The 16373-nt window shown below is 43.9% G+C and overlaps 1 protein-coding gene across 2 annotated transcripts in view; it reads left to right on the top strand.

Annotated features, from left to right (window-relative positions):
* Positions 1-16373, top strand: part of Aqp9 (aquaporin 9) — a 41169-nt gene that overhangs the window by 3755 nt on the left and 21041 nt on the right. For both annotated transcript variants that reach the window (XM_005075465.4, XM_040740241.1), the window contains exons 3-4: positions 374-626; positions 850-1027. In XM_005075465.4, coding sequence (XP_005075522.1) covers positions 917-1027 — 111 coding nt within the window. In that variant the 5' untranslated portion in view covers positions 374-626; positions 850-916. The remainder of the gene's footprint in view (positions 1-373; positions 627-849; positions 1028-16373) is intronic.

Genomic DNA, 16373 nt, shown 5'->3' with positions numbered 1-16373 from the left:
AGTGAGTCATAGTTACCCCCTTTCTTCTTTAATTGAGATGGCATATAGTCTGACTGCCCTTCTGGCTCAAGGGGCTGGAATTTCAACCCTCTGGTGTGTATTGCTGCTTTCTCTGTCTTTTTGATTCTTGAATCCTAAATTCTGCTCAGCAGAAAGGGAGACCAGTTCCGTGTACAACGTCAACGGGAGTTCCCATCTTGTCCCATAAACTCACAATTGTGATGCCTTTCAATCGGCCCCTTGTGTCTCTACAGCAGTTCTTAGCAGCTCTAGAGTAGTTTCATGAAACTCAGAGGCCCTGCTAGGTGGAAATGGGGGGGGGCGGGGACAAATTTCTGTAACAACGACCCTCTCTTTCCCTTATACCCTCCAGCTTGGATGAAAGTCTTCGGCAGAGAGTGCTCACAGTGAAGGTATCCATACCCAATAACAATTCTAAATGACACCCAAACCACCCGCCCATTTCCGAATAGGAGACAACAAATCATCAGAAGACATTGTGTAACGTGTGAATCTCTTCTGGACTGAGGCCCACCTCTGTGGTTTGGCAACACAACTAACATAGCATCTTTTTTCTCATCTCCTGGGGGAAAAGCCAACAAAGAGGAAGCAGCCAGAAAATAAAGGTAATGATTAATCTATCAGGTACAAAAAGGATCATTTTGAGGATTTGGGGTTATAACTCACTAATTCAAAAGAAATAGCAGCAGGCAGGGACTGACAGCAGACAAGGATTAAGTCACAGCCTCTAATTGGGACAGTGTTTGCATAGTCAGTGTCTCCCCAGTTGTCTCCAGGAATCTGCGAGGAGCTTAGTGTTCAGTTTTGTTTTGTTTTGTTTTAATGTAGTAGTGAAGGCCAAGGAACAGAGCAAGCAGTCCTTGCTGGAAAGCACACCCCTGACAGAAACCCCAAGATGCCTTCTCAGAAGGAACGCACCAAGAAGAGTCTCACACAGAGGCTGACCCTGAAGAGCCATGTAGCTAAGGAGACAGTCTCTGAGTTCCTGGGAACCTTTATAATGATTGTGAGTATTTCCTGATTTCCCCAGTTTGGATCTAATGGCACCTTTCTGGCTGCCAAGCTGCCGGAAAAGGCATTTGTTTTTGTTTGTCTTCTTTGATGATCAGATCCAATCTCTTCCAGGAAGCAGCAAGTGACTTTCTAGGTTGTCTGGTTATTTGGTGACCATGCCATGAGAATTTAATTTGCTCTTAACATTTATCCCAGACAGTTGATGGGAGTTGGGGATGGGGAAAGTGGAGTACTCTCTTCATTTCAGTGTCTAAAATGGCTATGTGATGAAAGAGTAGCTAAAAATTTCTTGTAGTTGAAGAACTGATGTATGCCCTGCTTGTTACCCATTAGGACTGAGTTACCTGGAATAAGCATTAATGGTCAATAAATATGAACAGTATAAAACATACTACTAAGAGAGATGCCTGGCAAAGGCAGCGTTGTCAGATCATTTAACTTACAAAAAAAGAATTATGCATTTATTTATTTACTTATTTATTAGCCCCCCCTCTGTGTGGTGTGTGTGTGTGTTTGTGTGTGTGTGTGTATGTGTTGTAAAACCTGCAGGAGTTGGCTCTACTTCTACCATGTAGGCTCAAGGGATGTAATTCAGGTCATCAGACTTGGTGGCACCTTTATCCACTGGGGCATCAAGCACATGGGGTTGGTGTAGTACATATGTACTCCTGTGTTGGTTCCATATCATTTCCCTCTTTTGATTAACCTGGCTTCAGCAAATCTATAAAGATCTTTAAATAGACAGCTACAAGAACTTCATAGATATAAATGAAGACTGGGTCTAAGAATCTCTGCAAAGAATTTTTCAGCTATGAGAGAAAGACAGAGACAGAGAGAGAGCTAGATACTAAAGCTGTGTGAGCCCTGGTCCTAGGTTCTTACTGTGTCACAAATTCTGCCATTCTCTGGGCCTTGAATTCCTAGCTGGACTCTGACCCTTTTGTAAAGAGAAAGTTATTGTCATGGGACAACCACTTATTTTGATTTAATTTTTACAAAGCACAGAGAAACCTTGATTTCAGGTACAATTTCATTTTCTCAAGATTCTAGAGAATTTCCCTCAAGTTTTACACATTAGCAAGTTCTTGGCTTTGGATCATGGAAGAGGATAGGGGTAGAATGTGTCAGCTGAGTCAAGACAGGGAGAGTTAAAAGACAGTTTTGACTTCTTACCTTTCCCTGGTGGGCAGTTAGAAGGAAAAGAGAGAAAAGAAAACAAGGCCCTGAGTCTTCTCATCCCAGTCAGAGATTTCTGGGAAATTACCCTACACCAGATATGGAGATGGTTGGTCTTTTTTTTTTTTTTTTTTTTTTTTTTTTTTAGAGAAGGTCTCATTATGCAGCTCTAGCTGGCCTAAAACCCACTATATAGACCAGGCTGGCTTCAGACTCATAGAAATCTGCCTACCTCTGCTTTCAGAGTGCTGGGATTAAAGGTGTGCACCTCCATGTCTATCTTGAGTCATGATATTTGACAATCTGACCTTACAAGAGTGTTGTCACCATGGGCTGATTTCAGCCTACAGTGACTTATGCAGAAAGATGAAGCAAGGCCTCTATCAACTCTTAGTGCAGAAAACAAAGAAGCAACCTCAACTTCCTTTTTGTAACTGAAGAAGTTTTAAACCCTCCCTTGTTTCTTAAGAATCAGTTTCATCATTCCATCACACACTGAGGAGATGAAAGTTGCTTCCAGCCACTCACCACTGAGATCATGCAGCCATGTACCATCTTCCCCTACACCAATATCATCCTGCCTCCGTCCCCAGCACTGGCCCAGATAGGAGGACTTGCTGTTTGTTCTCAAGGTCAGAAATTCTCAACCTCCACCCCTGCCCTTTTAAGCTGACCATAAAATAATTCCCTGCAACTACTCCTTGTGATTAGAGGTTCTAAGACCCCCCATGTCAGAATGAGTCAGCATCTTACCCTGGAAGAAGGAATGCCATTCCAGAGAGGGGCAGAGACAAATCTGGGCAGACGATCCTTGCTGGCTGTCCACTCAATGACTTTTATTAACTTGATTTTTGGTGTCTGAAGTCAACCCCAAAGTCTCCCTCTGAGCAATGCCTCCCAGCCACAACCTAGTTACATAGCCTTAGACAATGCTAGGACCACTTCTTCGCTTGGTCCCTTCATGATTTAGTCTTGTCTATGTAGTGGAGTCTCTGTAAAAAGTTGAAAAGACAGCTGAACCGAACAGTTCAGACAATGAAGGAGAGAGTTCCTAGAGAGTGGGTGTGGAATCTGCACCTGTCTGCTTAGCCTCCACTCTTGCCTTCCTCTGTTCCCCTCACAGGATCCTTGATAATAAACCTGTGACATGCACAAACTTGACTGATAGTGACCAAGGAGAGGGTTGTAGGAATCTCAAATTAGAATCAATCTGTCAGAAACACGGTTCAAACAACCTCAACTTTATCAAGGGTATCAAAACAAAAAATAACCAAGTGGGGGAAGGCCACTCCTGACGCCCCCACCCTCACCCTGTGGGATCCTATGCTGTCTCCAGGTGGACTGTATCAGTTCTGAGTTGGAGGCCACCTCCTTGATGTCTACTGCAAACCAGACTGCTTGGTTGCCAATGGGGAGCAATCCATGCTTTTGGTGGTCACCGTGTTCTTCCATGTTGACCACCGTGATGTGAGAACAATTTCACCCACACAGACCAGGTAGACGCTAAACATAGACTATTTCAGTGTTACATGGTAGAAAACTGAACTTTTATGTCTTCTAACTAAAGGTAGTTCAGTCCTGAATGATTAATTCCTATTTATTTCATATAGTTACTCACTAAAGTGAAGTTTGATATAATCTAGAATTTGGATTGTCATGTTCTGTTTTGTTGAAGTCTGAAAGAGAAGTGCAAATAAGAAGTGTAAGTTTTTAAACAACAAATCCCCATACAGCTGGATGATGGATGCCGTCCCAGGAGAAGTGATCAGCCTCATACATATTATACTTAATACTCTTCTCAAGTTACTAAACTCCTAGCATGTAGTAGCACCGAGGTGGAGTGGTGCAGTGGTTTAGCTTCCCAAGTTACAGACCCGCATGCTATTTCTCCTACTGATTTGCTAAAGTCAGACGCCCCTCCCCCTCCCTTCCAAGCTTAGATAGCCCTCTGCTCTAAAGTCTATACATGTAAGTCAGCTCTGTGGGTAAGTCAGTTCTGTGGGTCGCTGCTACTTTCCCAGCTCCCCCACTGTGAGGAGGTATCTATCTCAGCTCTTTTCTCTATCAAACCTTATGATTTCTCTATCACATCCTTATTATTTGAAACACATACTTCGGCTCAGGGTCATCACATTACATTGTTCCTAGTATACTGGCAAATGCAAATCTTCCTGGCTTTTTCCAGTAAAGATTTACCTGTTGACAAGGCCTGGGAGGAGAACATTGGAAAGATGGCAGATGCTGGTCAGGACCACTCCCCCCTCCTTAGATCACAGGAGTCTGATATCATCTTAAAATCTGCTTTTGTCCGAGTCCCCTCAAACTCATGCATGCCATGGTTGAAATGATCAAAGAGGCCTGTTAGTAGCCTTCAGGAAAGAAAAGATTTTTGAAAAAAAATTCCTCCTGAACTGTGACTCAAAACAAAATATAACCAAGTCATAAGCTGAAGACTGAGCTGATATTTGTCCTGTTAGACACTGGGACCTTTTAGACATAGGCCCTTTATCCTTGCCAACATTAGGGAAAGGTTGGCAATGCATCTGCCTTCTTGCAGAGGGAAGGTTTGTCATTTTGAGCTGAAAACAAGGGAGCATGTGGCAAGTTCCCAACATGCATCAGGCTCTTTAGTTGTGTAATCACCTACATAGCCATATTCGTTGTTGCTATGAGTTAATAGTCATACCAGTAATAACAAGTTGCAACTCACAGTTAGCTTCTTTATTGTCATTCATAAACAGTTGAGGGGAAGGGAAGGGAGAGACCTCAAAGACATAAAGGCCCACACCTGGAATGCACAAAATGAAATTTTTTCTAATTCTAGACCTTATGCTTGCCATTTCACTTCTTATCCAAGGCTGGAGTCCCTTTGGGGAACTGTATGGTAGATCTGGCCCCCTACCCTAGCTTCCCACACACCCACTTTAACATTTCCATAGATGGAAGCTGTGAGTTTGGTGGCCATAAGAATTGAATAGCCAGGCTGATGATATTAGGCATGGCACCCAGGACCCAGTGTCTTCACCTCTCCTGTGTTAAAAAAAAATACTGTTTATATGAGTGGACACTCATGAAATGCAGATATAGGGAGTCAAAGACCAGAATCACTTATGCCTGAGCTTGCAGCATAGGAACAGCAAACTGCAGAAGTTGCACTAGCCCTAAGAATCTCTGGAAAGCTAGCACTGTCCGGATGCTCCGGGCTGTATTTATTAACATTTTATTGTGTTCAACAATGAGTTTGGTCTCCTTGAGTCTCAGTTCCCTCAACACATCACAGAGGTGAGAAGTGAGTGTACATGACATGTAAAGTCTCTGGCATCAGAAATGCACAGGATTTTTTGGTTCTTTCTCCCTTTCCTGCCTGGGAGTCCCCCCATCTCTACCTCCTCCTGGGCATCTTGAGATGGCTTTCCTCTGTATATTCCACAAAGCTCTGTACAGACAGAAATGGAACTCCATAAGTACACATAGACTCGAAGTCTTTTCCTCTACTAAACTCTTCAGGACCTGTCATGATTTTGTGCAGTTTCTCCTAGAGGCTACATTTGCTTTTCGTTGTTCTGTGTGCTTGCATCTCTTTCCATACATTTTAGGATTCTTTGATACAAAGCTCCTCTAAACTTTGATGATGGAATATCCCAGCAAGCTTCCTCCTCAGGAAGGGCATCCTTCTGAGGTGGGAGTTATGGGCAGCAGGGAAAATTCTTAATTCTTTTTTTTTCTTTTTAGTCTTTTTCATTTTTAAATTTAAATTGGAAACAAGGTTGCTTCACATGTCAATCCCAGGTCCCTCTCCCTCTCCCTCCCCTCCTCCCACACCTTCCCACCAAGTCTCCCATCCTCCCATCCCCCAATATCCACTCCTTTCTCCAGGGAGGTTGAGGCCCTCCATGGTGGGTATCCATAGTCTGTCATTTCATCCAGGGCAGGGCCTAGGCCCTCCCCCAAGAGTCCAGGCTGAGAGTGCATCTCTCATTGTGGGATGGGCACCCAAAGTCTATTTGTATGCCAGGGGTAAATATTGATCTACTACCCAAGGTCCCATAGATTGCCTAGGCCTCCTCACTGACACCCACATTCCGGGGGGGGAGTCTGGATCAATCCCATGCTGGATTCCCAGCCATCAGTCTGGGGTTCAAGAGCTCCCCCTTGTTCAGGTCAGCTGTTTCTGTGAGTTAAACAACCCCAGTCTAGACCCCAATGAATTCTTTTCTTATTACCGACACTTCTTCCATATTAGAGACCTATCTCTTAGAACCTCAAGGGTAAAAGGAAAACATATCTACTTTGAATAAACGTAATGCCCTTGATCTGTGCCCTGGAAGGAAATCAAAAGAAATTGTTCTGGAACACAGACTACAGAGGGTAGGGACGTGGGCAGTGTGGAAGGGAAGAAACAGACAGAGTAGGCCGCAGACATTACAGACCCCGCAGAGTACAGGCTTCTGTACTCCTTGTTCTTACCCTCCTCCATGACTGGTCCCTCTTAGTGTGTATCACCAGATTTCTAGTTCCATTCTGGGCAGATTCTTGGACAGACATACACTCGAAAAAGTTGTTACCATAAAGTGCATGTGTTCCAGTCAGCAAGCACATTTCCTACTAGGGAAATTTTCAAGTGAGAATATGTGGTCGGCATTTCAAATGAAATAGTTAAAAAAAATTCAGCCTCCTGATTAAAGGAGACACCCACTTCATAGGGCATAATCCAAGGTAATTTTGGTCTACTACATTATTCAGAAACACTGAGTACTAAGATAAGGGTGGGTAGGCACATGTCACTGACCCTTCTTGTTGAAAGAGGAGCTGAGGGCCCAGGCTGATGCAATTCTGTGTCCTTTGAATCAGCTTTGAGCCAGCAGCCCTGCCTTAGGCCCCTGGGCTTCGTCCCTGCTTTGCCTCCTATGAACACAGAATGTTCTCATCTGGGTTCTTTATTGTTTCTACTTTTTCTGGAAGACAGAGAAAGGAAAGAGACCAGATCAGTTTGTCCAGATGGGGAAGCAGGAATAACAAGGCCTCAAGGCCTTTCATCCAGGATCCCCCTGGCCCTTGACTACAAGAGTTGGCCTTGATATCCTGATTGCAGCCATTCCTAAAATACCACCATTTGATAAGAATTAACCCCTTTCCCATGAAAACCCAAGGAAACTAGGCTAATTTTATAGCTTACAAAAAATTATTAGACACTAGAGATGTCAAACGATGACTACTCAGAGCAGATGTGATTGAGGTTAGGGCATTTACTAAGTCTACCAGCAGTTTGGGGATGCCTTTGTTTCCTTCAAACATATTTTAAGCTCTTGCAACACTTGAGTCCTGAGGTGGTTCAGCCATCGCTCATGGCTCTGAGACCCTACTGACCATGTGACACATACCTTTCTTTTAGGTTTTCTGGATTTCCCTGAAGACCTCTCCCCACTTCCAGCCCCCACTCCCAGGTCAAGGTCTCACTATGCTGCCCTGGAACTTGCTATGTGGACCAGGCTGGGCCTGAATTCACAGAGATCTGCCTGCCTCTGTCTCTTGAGTGTTAAGATCAAAAGCATGCACTATCACTCCTGGTCTGAGAGCTCTCTTTTCTCTTGACAAAAGACCTACTGAGAGTTGGATCTGAAGAGACCCCTTGCTCAACTTCTCTCTTTATGGGTCAGTCATAGCTTTTCTGTTTCCTCCCCGTATAGTCTTCTAACTCGTTGTTTTGCAAAAACTGCCTTGCACTTGAAGCCTCGAATAATGAAGACTGAGGGTCACAGGAAGCTGTGAGTGGTGAGTTAGAAACATCTGCCGTAGGCAGTGCCCTGGCTCATTCTAACCAAAGCAGTGCTACAGTTTAGATCTTAAATCTGCCCAAAGCCTATGTGTTAAAGACTTGGTCCATAGCCTGTGATGTTATTGAGAGGTGTAGGCTCTGTAGAGGAAGTTAGGTGTCTGGAGACTCTAGTCAACTTCATGATGTTTTCTCATAATTGTGATAATCCCTAAGGGATTCTAGAGAATACTGTAGCTTCAAGAGAATTTTTATTTAGGGCTGATTTTGTAATATTTTATAATGCTATTTCTGCATCAATGAAACAGGAATTTGTGTAAGCATTTGAAGTAAACATGTGAGTACCCTATCTGCTCATGCAGTCAATTCTGCTGCTAAACAATTTTAGCATTAAATAAGCCCTGCATTCTTGATACTGATACCAACTAATCACACTACACTTAATATGTAATGCTTTATTAAATATTTAGGTCGTACATATTTTTTTTTTTGGTTTTTACGAGACAGGGTTTCTCTGTATTGTTTTGGAGGCTGTCGGTCCAGCCCAGCCTCGAACTCACAGAGATCCGCCTGCCTCTGCCTCCCGAGTGCTGGGATTAAAGGCGTGCGCCACCACCGCCCAGCTAGGTCATACATTTTTTAAAGACTTACTTGTTTTTCTTTTATATGTATAAACGTTTTGTCTACATGTATGTATGTGTATCATGTGCATTCATGGCATCTGCAGAGACCGGAAGAGAGCATTGAATCCCCTGGAACTGGAGTTGCAGATGGTTGTGGGTGCTGCCATGTGGGTGCTAGGAACCAAGCCTGGGTCCTCTGGAAGAGCAGCCAGTGCTCTTTACTGCTGAGTCAGCTCTCCAGTCCCCAATGTCATAATTTTTATATATTATCTTTGTCTATTTTTATGACTACGGTTTCATTAGCCTCCTAAAATGGTTGGAATTATTTCTCTCAGAGCTATTTTGTAGAATGTTTAATTTTTTAATTTAATTTTCTTTCTTTATCTTGTATCTGTGTGGTCATGTCCACATGTGGAGGTCAGAGAACATTTTTCCGGTTCTCACCTTCTACCATGGGGGTCCCAGGGATCGAACTCAAGTTGTCAGACATGGCAGCAAGTGCCTTTACATTCTGAAGCATCTCACTGGCCCAAGAGCACTTTCTATATGGTGGGAATTGTCTACTCCTTAAAGATTACTCTGTGGCCGGGCGGTGGTGGCGCACGCCTTTAATCCCAGCACTCGGGAGGCAGAGGCAGGCGGATCTCTGTGAGTTCGAGGCCGGGCTGGACCGACAGCCTCCAAAACAATACAGAGAAACCCTGTCTCATAAAAACCAAAAAAAAAAAAAAAAGATTACTCTGTGTACACTGAAGGAAGGAAAGAGAAAGAGAAGAAACAGGAGAGGAAAGGTTTGATTAAAAGTCATGGGTCCAGTTTAGATGTTTCTGTTCTTGATTCAATTTTGTAAATTGACATATTTATCTGAGAAATTCAGCCATGTACACACATGTGCTTCCATTTCTTGGGAGGTGGGGTCAAGAGGATCAGGGTTCGTGGCCATCCTTAGCTAAATGGTGAGTTTGAAGCCAGCCTGGGCCACATGAGACCCTTCTCAACAGAGAGCCCCGCTAAATTAAAAGGAAAGGGAAAGTTAAAGACATCGTGCTTCATTTGCAACTTCACATACACTTTTTTAAAGCACTAATTTTGAAATGCATTAACATTGCCTTCCCTGGCTCTTGATGTCTCCTCTGAACCTCCCAGCCGTGCCCAACCATTTTAGGAGGTTTTTATTTAAAAGGAGGTTTCTTTGCTTTCCGCTCCAGTGGTCTCTGCTTTGATCATTCTGTCTTCCCACTGCCTCCACCGGCTTTCCTCACCCCACATCCACTCCGCCTTGTGTTTTTGAGGAGTTTGAAAATCAGACGACAAAGCTCTTTGCAGTCTTTGCTCTGACCAGCTATTCCATCTCCTCAGTCCTGTTTCAGATCTCAGTTCAATCTGGATTGCCATATGAATCACTATTACTGGTTTTGAGAAGATAGAACAACTTTATTTATCCTTTGACAACGCCATACCTGTCAACAGAGCATCTTTATCATAAGCATTCCAGTTTCCCACCTCTTCCCCAGGAGCCCAGCTCTCCCCTCCACTACCTACAGGCACCTCCCTTACAGCCAGCCTCTCATTTTATTTTGTTGGTAATATTAGCAGTGCAGAATTACTTACATTTACTATCAATTTCCGTTCGTTTTGTAATTAAAAAGCTAAATGAGTTGCTAGCTTATATTTTATTAAAATGACAACTAGGCTTAAGTTCTTAGACTTAACTATCAACCATGTGCTGCTGTTCAGCCACTTGCAGTTGGACGGTATTCCTGAAGCCTTAGCTCACCTTCTCCATCATCTCCCTTTTGCAAAGTCCACCCCGTTCTGCCCTTACTCACTGTATACATCTTATTCCATCAAATGCTACTTCTCAGAACCACACACTTGAATAATCGCTTGTGCCTGTTTGGAATTTGCCGAGACCAGGTGTGTTCAGAGTGGAGCAACCAGAGCTTCCGAGCCTTCAGCCTTGCCTCGACTGTACACCTCAAAGCACAACTTTCCCCCCACATTTTCGCCTGGTGTGGGAAGCCTCCACCGTGAAATCTTTGTCCTGTCCTTGCAGCTCCCGAATAGGAAGACATGGAAAATATGTCTCCACCTTTGTCTGACTGTGATCCTTGCTAAGAGATCAACTAGAAATGACAATTTTAGTTTATTTTTATTTTTTTGGTTTTTCGAGACAGGGTTTCTCTGTATTGCCTTGGAGGCTGTCCTGGAACTCCCTCTGTAGACCAGGCTCGCCTTGAACTCACAGAGTTCACCTGCCTCTGCCTCCCGAGTGCTGGCATTAAAGGCATGCACCACCAATGCCCGGATAAAATGAAAAATTTTTAATAGGCAATTTGCAGGCATCATTCCAAGTCTCTCTTATTTATGTTTCAGGTCTGTTATCAGTCCTTAGGGCCTTACAATTCTGTATTACCTTGGTAAATAATATGAGAATTAAAAAAATTAATTCTAAGATTTTCTATCATATGACTGAGGGGAAATATTCATGGTTTGTCTTCATTGTAAATATTTCCCATTTTTGCCCATTGTTATTAATACCTTTGTCATCTTGCCTTTCTTGTAATCTGCCTTTGGAAATTGACTGTGTGGCTTCCTCTATTTTGTTTGTTTGTTTGCTTGCTTGCTTATTTTAAGACAGGGTTTCTGTAGAGCAGGCTGGCCTGAAACTCATAGAGATCCACCTGCCTCAGCCTCCCAAGTGTTGGGATTAAAGGCGGGTACCACTGTGCCTGGCCTTCTCCATCTTTTTCTGTTTGTCTCTTAGCCATTATTTTGTATTTCTCACACCATCCCCTTCGTCCATGCTGCACCTCGTGTGTTTATCCCACATCTACCTTGTAATTGACTAATTCCCTATTACGCTGTCTAACCTGGTCAACGCCAGCACCAAAGCTTAGGTTTTGTTACTGCATTTTTATTCCCTTAAGTTTTTCGTAGTTGCCTTTCTCTTCTTCTGTGCTTGTTTCTTTTAGAAGTTCGTCCCACTAAAGCCTAACACATTCATATCATTTTAGGTCTCTTCTATCACCTTGAGATTTTTGCGAGGTAGTCTGATTGTTTTACCTATTGACTTTCATCCATGGAGCCATGGAGGAGCTTTTATTCATATTTGTGGGCATGGGGATCATAAATGTGTATTGTAAATGCTATTGGGAACTTTTTATCTGTGGGAGTTCCGCAGGCCCACAATGTGCAGTATTCCCTCTGAAACAGGTTTTCTTTTGCTTCTAAAAGATTACCATGGGCTGAGGCTAGGGTTCAGTCAATAGAGTGCTTACCCAGCAGCCAGGAATCCTGGGTTCCGTTCCATTCTGAGCATCACATACATTGGGCATGGTGGTGTACCTGTAATTCGAGCGCTGTGGAGGTTGGATTCAGAGTATCAGAAGTTCATGGTCTACCTTGACTATCCAGTGAGTTCAAGACCAGCCTGGACTGCCTGAAACTCTGTCTCAGAAAACAATTTATTTAAAAATATATAAAAATATGATTGTGAAGTAGAAGGAAATAAAAATAGAAGATAGACAGATGAAGGCACCTGTTGCAGAATACTGTCCCTGAAGAACAGCTCTTTGTTTTTTCTTCTCTCCAAGGGTGGGATGGGGCCATAGTTATGAAGTCACCTCTTGTCCTGTTCAAGTCCTTAGCCCTCAAGTCAGCAACTGCTCTTGTCTGTTTTCCCTAACATAAAGGGGCAGACTCACCTGGCAAGTGTCATGCTTTCCAAGAACTTAGGAAGAAAGGTCTTGGGGGCCACTGATCTAGTAGCTACAGTCCCCAGAGCCATCTAGCACCAGCTAGTGAGACACTGCTTTGATCCCCTTTTGTCATTTGAACTCAGAAAACTTCCTATTTTTGTTGAGTCTATAAGTGCAGCTACTCCTTTTTCTACTTTCCAGAAGTGGGTTTTGCTGGTTTTTCTTTATTGACAGGGTTCATTGCCTCGTGTTCCCATCACTTGCTAAGAAAGGCAAAGTCAGGGATGATCAACGCTGGTTCCTCCTTATTCTGCATCTTGTAATAAAGATGCAGCTTGTATAAAGACAGTTTTCATTTTTTAAAGTTATACTTGAGAGAGAGAGAAAGAGAGAGAGGTGTGTGTGTGTGTTTGTGTGTGTGTGTGTGTGTGTGCGCGTGCGTGCGTGCGTACAAGCATGCCCCAGAGAGCTTGTGGGAGATGAGATGACAACTTGGTTCTCTCCTCCTATCATGTGGGTCCCTGGCCCTGAACTCAGGTCATCATCAGGCTTGGTCGCAAGCCCCTTTGCCTGCTAAACTATCTCACTGGCCCCAAACAAAACATTGTAAGTTAATATGGAGAATAAAATTTGAAATTCGGGAAGGCAAGGAGACAAATTTCCTATATTTATACTTTGAAACTCTTTGTATGCTCCTGTGTGTTCTCTGACCATTTTTCTCCCCTGGCAAAGAGCTGACCCAGTGAAACGTGTCTCTTCAAATGTTATAGAACACTGATCAAGAAACGCTGTGAAGAGCAGTGGTCCATGCATGGAGGAGAGCGTGCTGACCTCTTCAGATGTGAGACTGGGGGCCAAGCAAACTCAAGCAGGGATTGTCAAAAGCCTTCAGGCTCACTAGAAAGGAGAAGATAGAATATATTTTCCAGGCTGGCTGGACCACAGACTGACTCTTGTTTGATTGGTAGAGAATAATACCCTGAGAATTGAAGACCCTGGAATGAATCTAAGAGACACATCAGTCCCCAAGATCCTTCATCTTGGTGGATCTTCCAAGCTGAGAGTGACCGAGTTTGTGGCTGACTCTGTAAGGTGCTGTGCCTGCAGGGAGAACTGTTCTCACCAGCCAGCATCCTTATCACATGTATCACAGGGACCCATGCTTATCCCAACACAACATGCACGCACGCCTTTACAAACCAGTGCCTAATTAGTTTCCTCTTCTGGCCTCTGGAATCAGGCTCAAGGTCTCATCCCATCAGGCTGGGCATCTGGGAGGAGCAGAGGGATGTGGGTGCTGGCTGTGGGTCAGAATAGGAGCATATTGGTCTTCATCCAGTCAAGACAATGGAGTTTAATCACCTCTCCTTTCTGGGGCCCGAGTGAGATAGCGAAAACCGTTTCTGCTTTGAGGGCACTGGCATTGGCTATTTGCCTGCCCAACTAGCTCCAGGTTGGCGATTACTCTCCCCTCCCAAGTCTCTCTTACTGTGGGTGCTTTTCAATATGGCCTCTCTCAAGGCACACACCTCCAGGAAACTTCCTTTTTAACCAAATGTCCACATGAAAGTCTTAGCTCTTTATGACTATCTCTGTTATGACTGAGAAAGCTTTATTTTTGCAATTGGAAAGCTCACTGTTTAGAAAGCTGAGTGTAAAAACACATCATATCCTTAGAAAGAGAATCCAGAGAAGCAGTGGTCCCAGAAAGTATCAGGGCAGGGAACCAAGAGACCTGGCTCTGCCTCTGACACTCAGATACCAGTTTTTATTTTTGTTGTTTTTATCTATTCAAATTTTTATTTTATAACTCTGTGTGTGTGTGTGTGTGTGTGTGTGTGTGTGTGTGTGTATCTGTACACATCAGTGCATGTTCCTTTAGAGGCCAGAAGAGGGCATCAGATCTCCCGAAGCTGGAGTCACTGGTGATTATGAGCTATCTGGCATGGGTGTTGGGAATGAAACCCTGGTCTTCTGCAAGAACAGTATGTACTCTGCTCAGCTATCTTTCCAGCCAAGGACTTTCTTTTTAAATGGGAATTAATATGGGAAGGAAGTCATGACCTTGTCCGATCCACAGCACACAGGTTCTAAACTGTTTCTCCTTTACCTTTCAGTAAACAGTAGTAAGAGAACAAGTCTAGTGCTCCCTGTTCATGTGAACCTGCGGAGTACTCCTAGCCTGTCTCAGTTTTGGTTTCCATATTTATAAGATGGTGACAGTGAAAAGATCTGACTCACAATCACAGGGAGGACCAAGAAGTAAATGCATGGTCCTTATCTCACAACTATGGAGTCCTTGCCTCTGAAACCATCTGTAACTTGCTTTTTGTCTTGGCATTTTTATCACAGCTATGAAAAGTAACTAATACAGACATTAATCCTATGTAGTGCCCCCAAATGCTGGCCAGTGCCCTGGCTTCTGACATAGCTGGTGCTGTAGTGCTGATGGTGTGTGGGGAGCACTCCAGTGTGCAGGTCATAGTGTTGTTGGGGAGCACTCCAGTGTGCAGATCAGAGGCCAGCCTCAGGTGGAAGTCCCCACCTGACATCTTGTTTGAGGCAGGTCCACGTTGCTCTCTTTGGTATATGCCAGACTAGCTGGTCCTCAAGCTCCAAGATATTCTCTTGTCTTTACCTCCCATGTGGAGACAGAAGCCCAGGACTCAGGTTTCTGCAGGTTCTGTGGATCAGAACTCAGGTCCTCACACTTGAGTGGCAGATGCTTTAACCACTGAGCCATCTCCCCAGCTCCCGGACATCTTATTTGACACTTTAAAGGAAGTGATAAATATATGAGACCCTTGAAAGTGGTCCAAAACAACAACCATAAAACTATGAAGGCCGAGTCTTCCCTATTCCTTTTTACTGTCCTCGGCAATTTGTAAAAAACACTTTTAATTCCAGCATTCAGGAGTTAGAGGCGGGCAGATCTCTGTGAGTTCAAGACCAACCTGGTCTACAGAGCAAGATCCAGGGCAGCCAAAGCTACACAGAGAAACCCTGACTGGAAAAAAAATTATTTCATCATGTTAGGTTCCATGTTATGTCCAGTAAAGGGTTTGTTAAAAGGTTGTGACTCAATTTGTAATTTTTGGAACTTCCAAATAATATTTCCTAGAAATCACACCTCTCTTTTTCTCAATCATTTTACACCAGGCTTACTTTTTCCCCTTTTCTTTTTTAAATTTAAATTAGAAACAATCTTGTTTTGCATGTCAATCCCAGTTCCCACTCCCTCCCCTCCTCCCCTTCCCCCACTAGCCCAGTATCCCATCCCCATTCTGCTCCCCAAGGAGGGAGGCCTTCCACAGGGGATCTTCTAAGTCCTAGGCCCTGCCCCATGTGTCTAGGCTGAGAGAGTATCCCTCTACGTAGAATGGGCTTCCAAAGTCCATTCTTTTGCTAGGGATAAATACTGATCCCATAATTACGGAGGCCTCCTCACTGACACCCACATTCAGGGGGTCTGGGTGAGTCCTATGCTGGTTTCCCAGCTATCAGTCTGGGGTCCATGAGCTCCCTCTTGTTCAGGTCAGCTGTGTCTGTGGGTTTCACTAGCCTGGTCTTGACCCCTTTGCTCCTCACTCCAACCTCTCTGAAACTGGATTCCAGGAGTTCTGTTTAGTGTTTAGCTGTGGGTGTCTGCTTCTGCATTCATGATTACAAGAAAAAAGTTTTATTCTTTCTTTTGCTTGTGCTTAAATATCTTAACCTTTCATCAAATACCGTTTAAGTATGGGTATTAGAGGAATAAGCAGTGCTGGTAGGCATTATAGCATCATGGCCTTTTGGGGAGAATGTTGAGGCATTGTCTCACATAGGACAGACCGCTCTTGGAACTTTATATGTAGATGAGAAGCTCTTTATATTCTGATCTTCCCACCCCCAACCTCCCAAGTGCTGGGATTACAGGTGGGCACCACCATGCCTTTATATGGTGCTGAAGACAGAGCTCAGCACTTTGTGCAAACTGGGTAATCACCCTACCAACTGGGCTCAATGTCCAGGTGGACAACAGTCTTGAAGGATTGCCACAGATAATGTGACATGTGAGGACTGCAG

The sequence above is a fragment of the Mesocricetus auratus genome, unplaced genomic scaffold (assembly GCF_017639785.1).
Source record: "Mesocricetus auratus isolate SY011 unplaced genomic scaffold, BCM_Maur_2.0 Super-Scaffold_100691, whole genome shotgun sequence".
Taxonomy (NCBI): Eukaryota; Metazoa; Chordata; class Mammalia; order Rodentia; family Cricetidae; genus Mesocricetus; species Mesocricetus auratus.
Note: the sequence above shows the minus strand (reverse complement) of the source record. Positions and strands in the feature narration are given on the sequence as shown.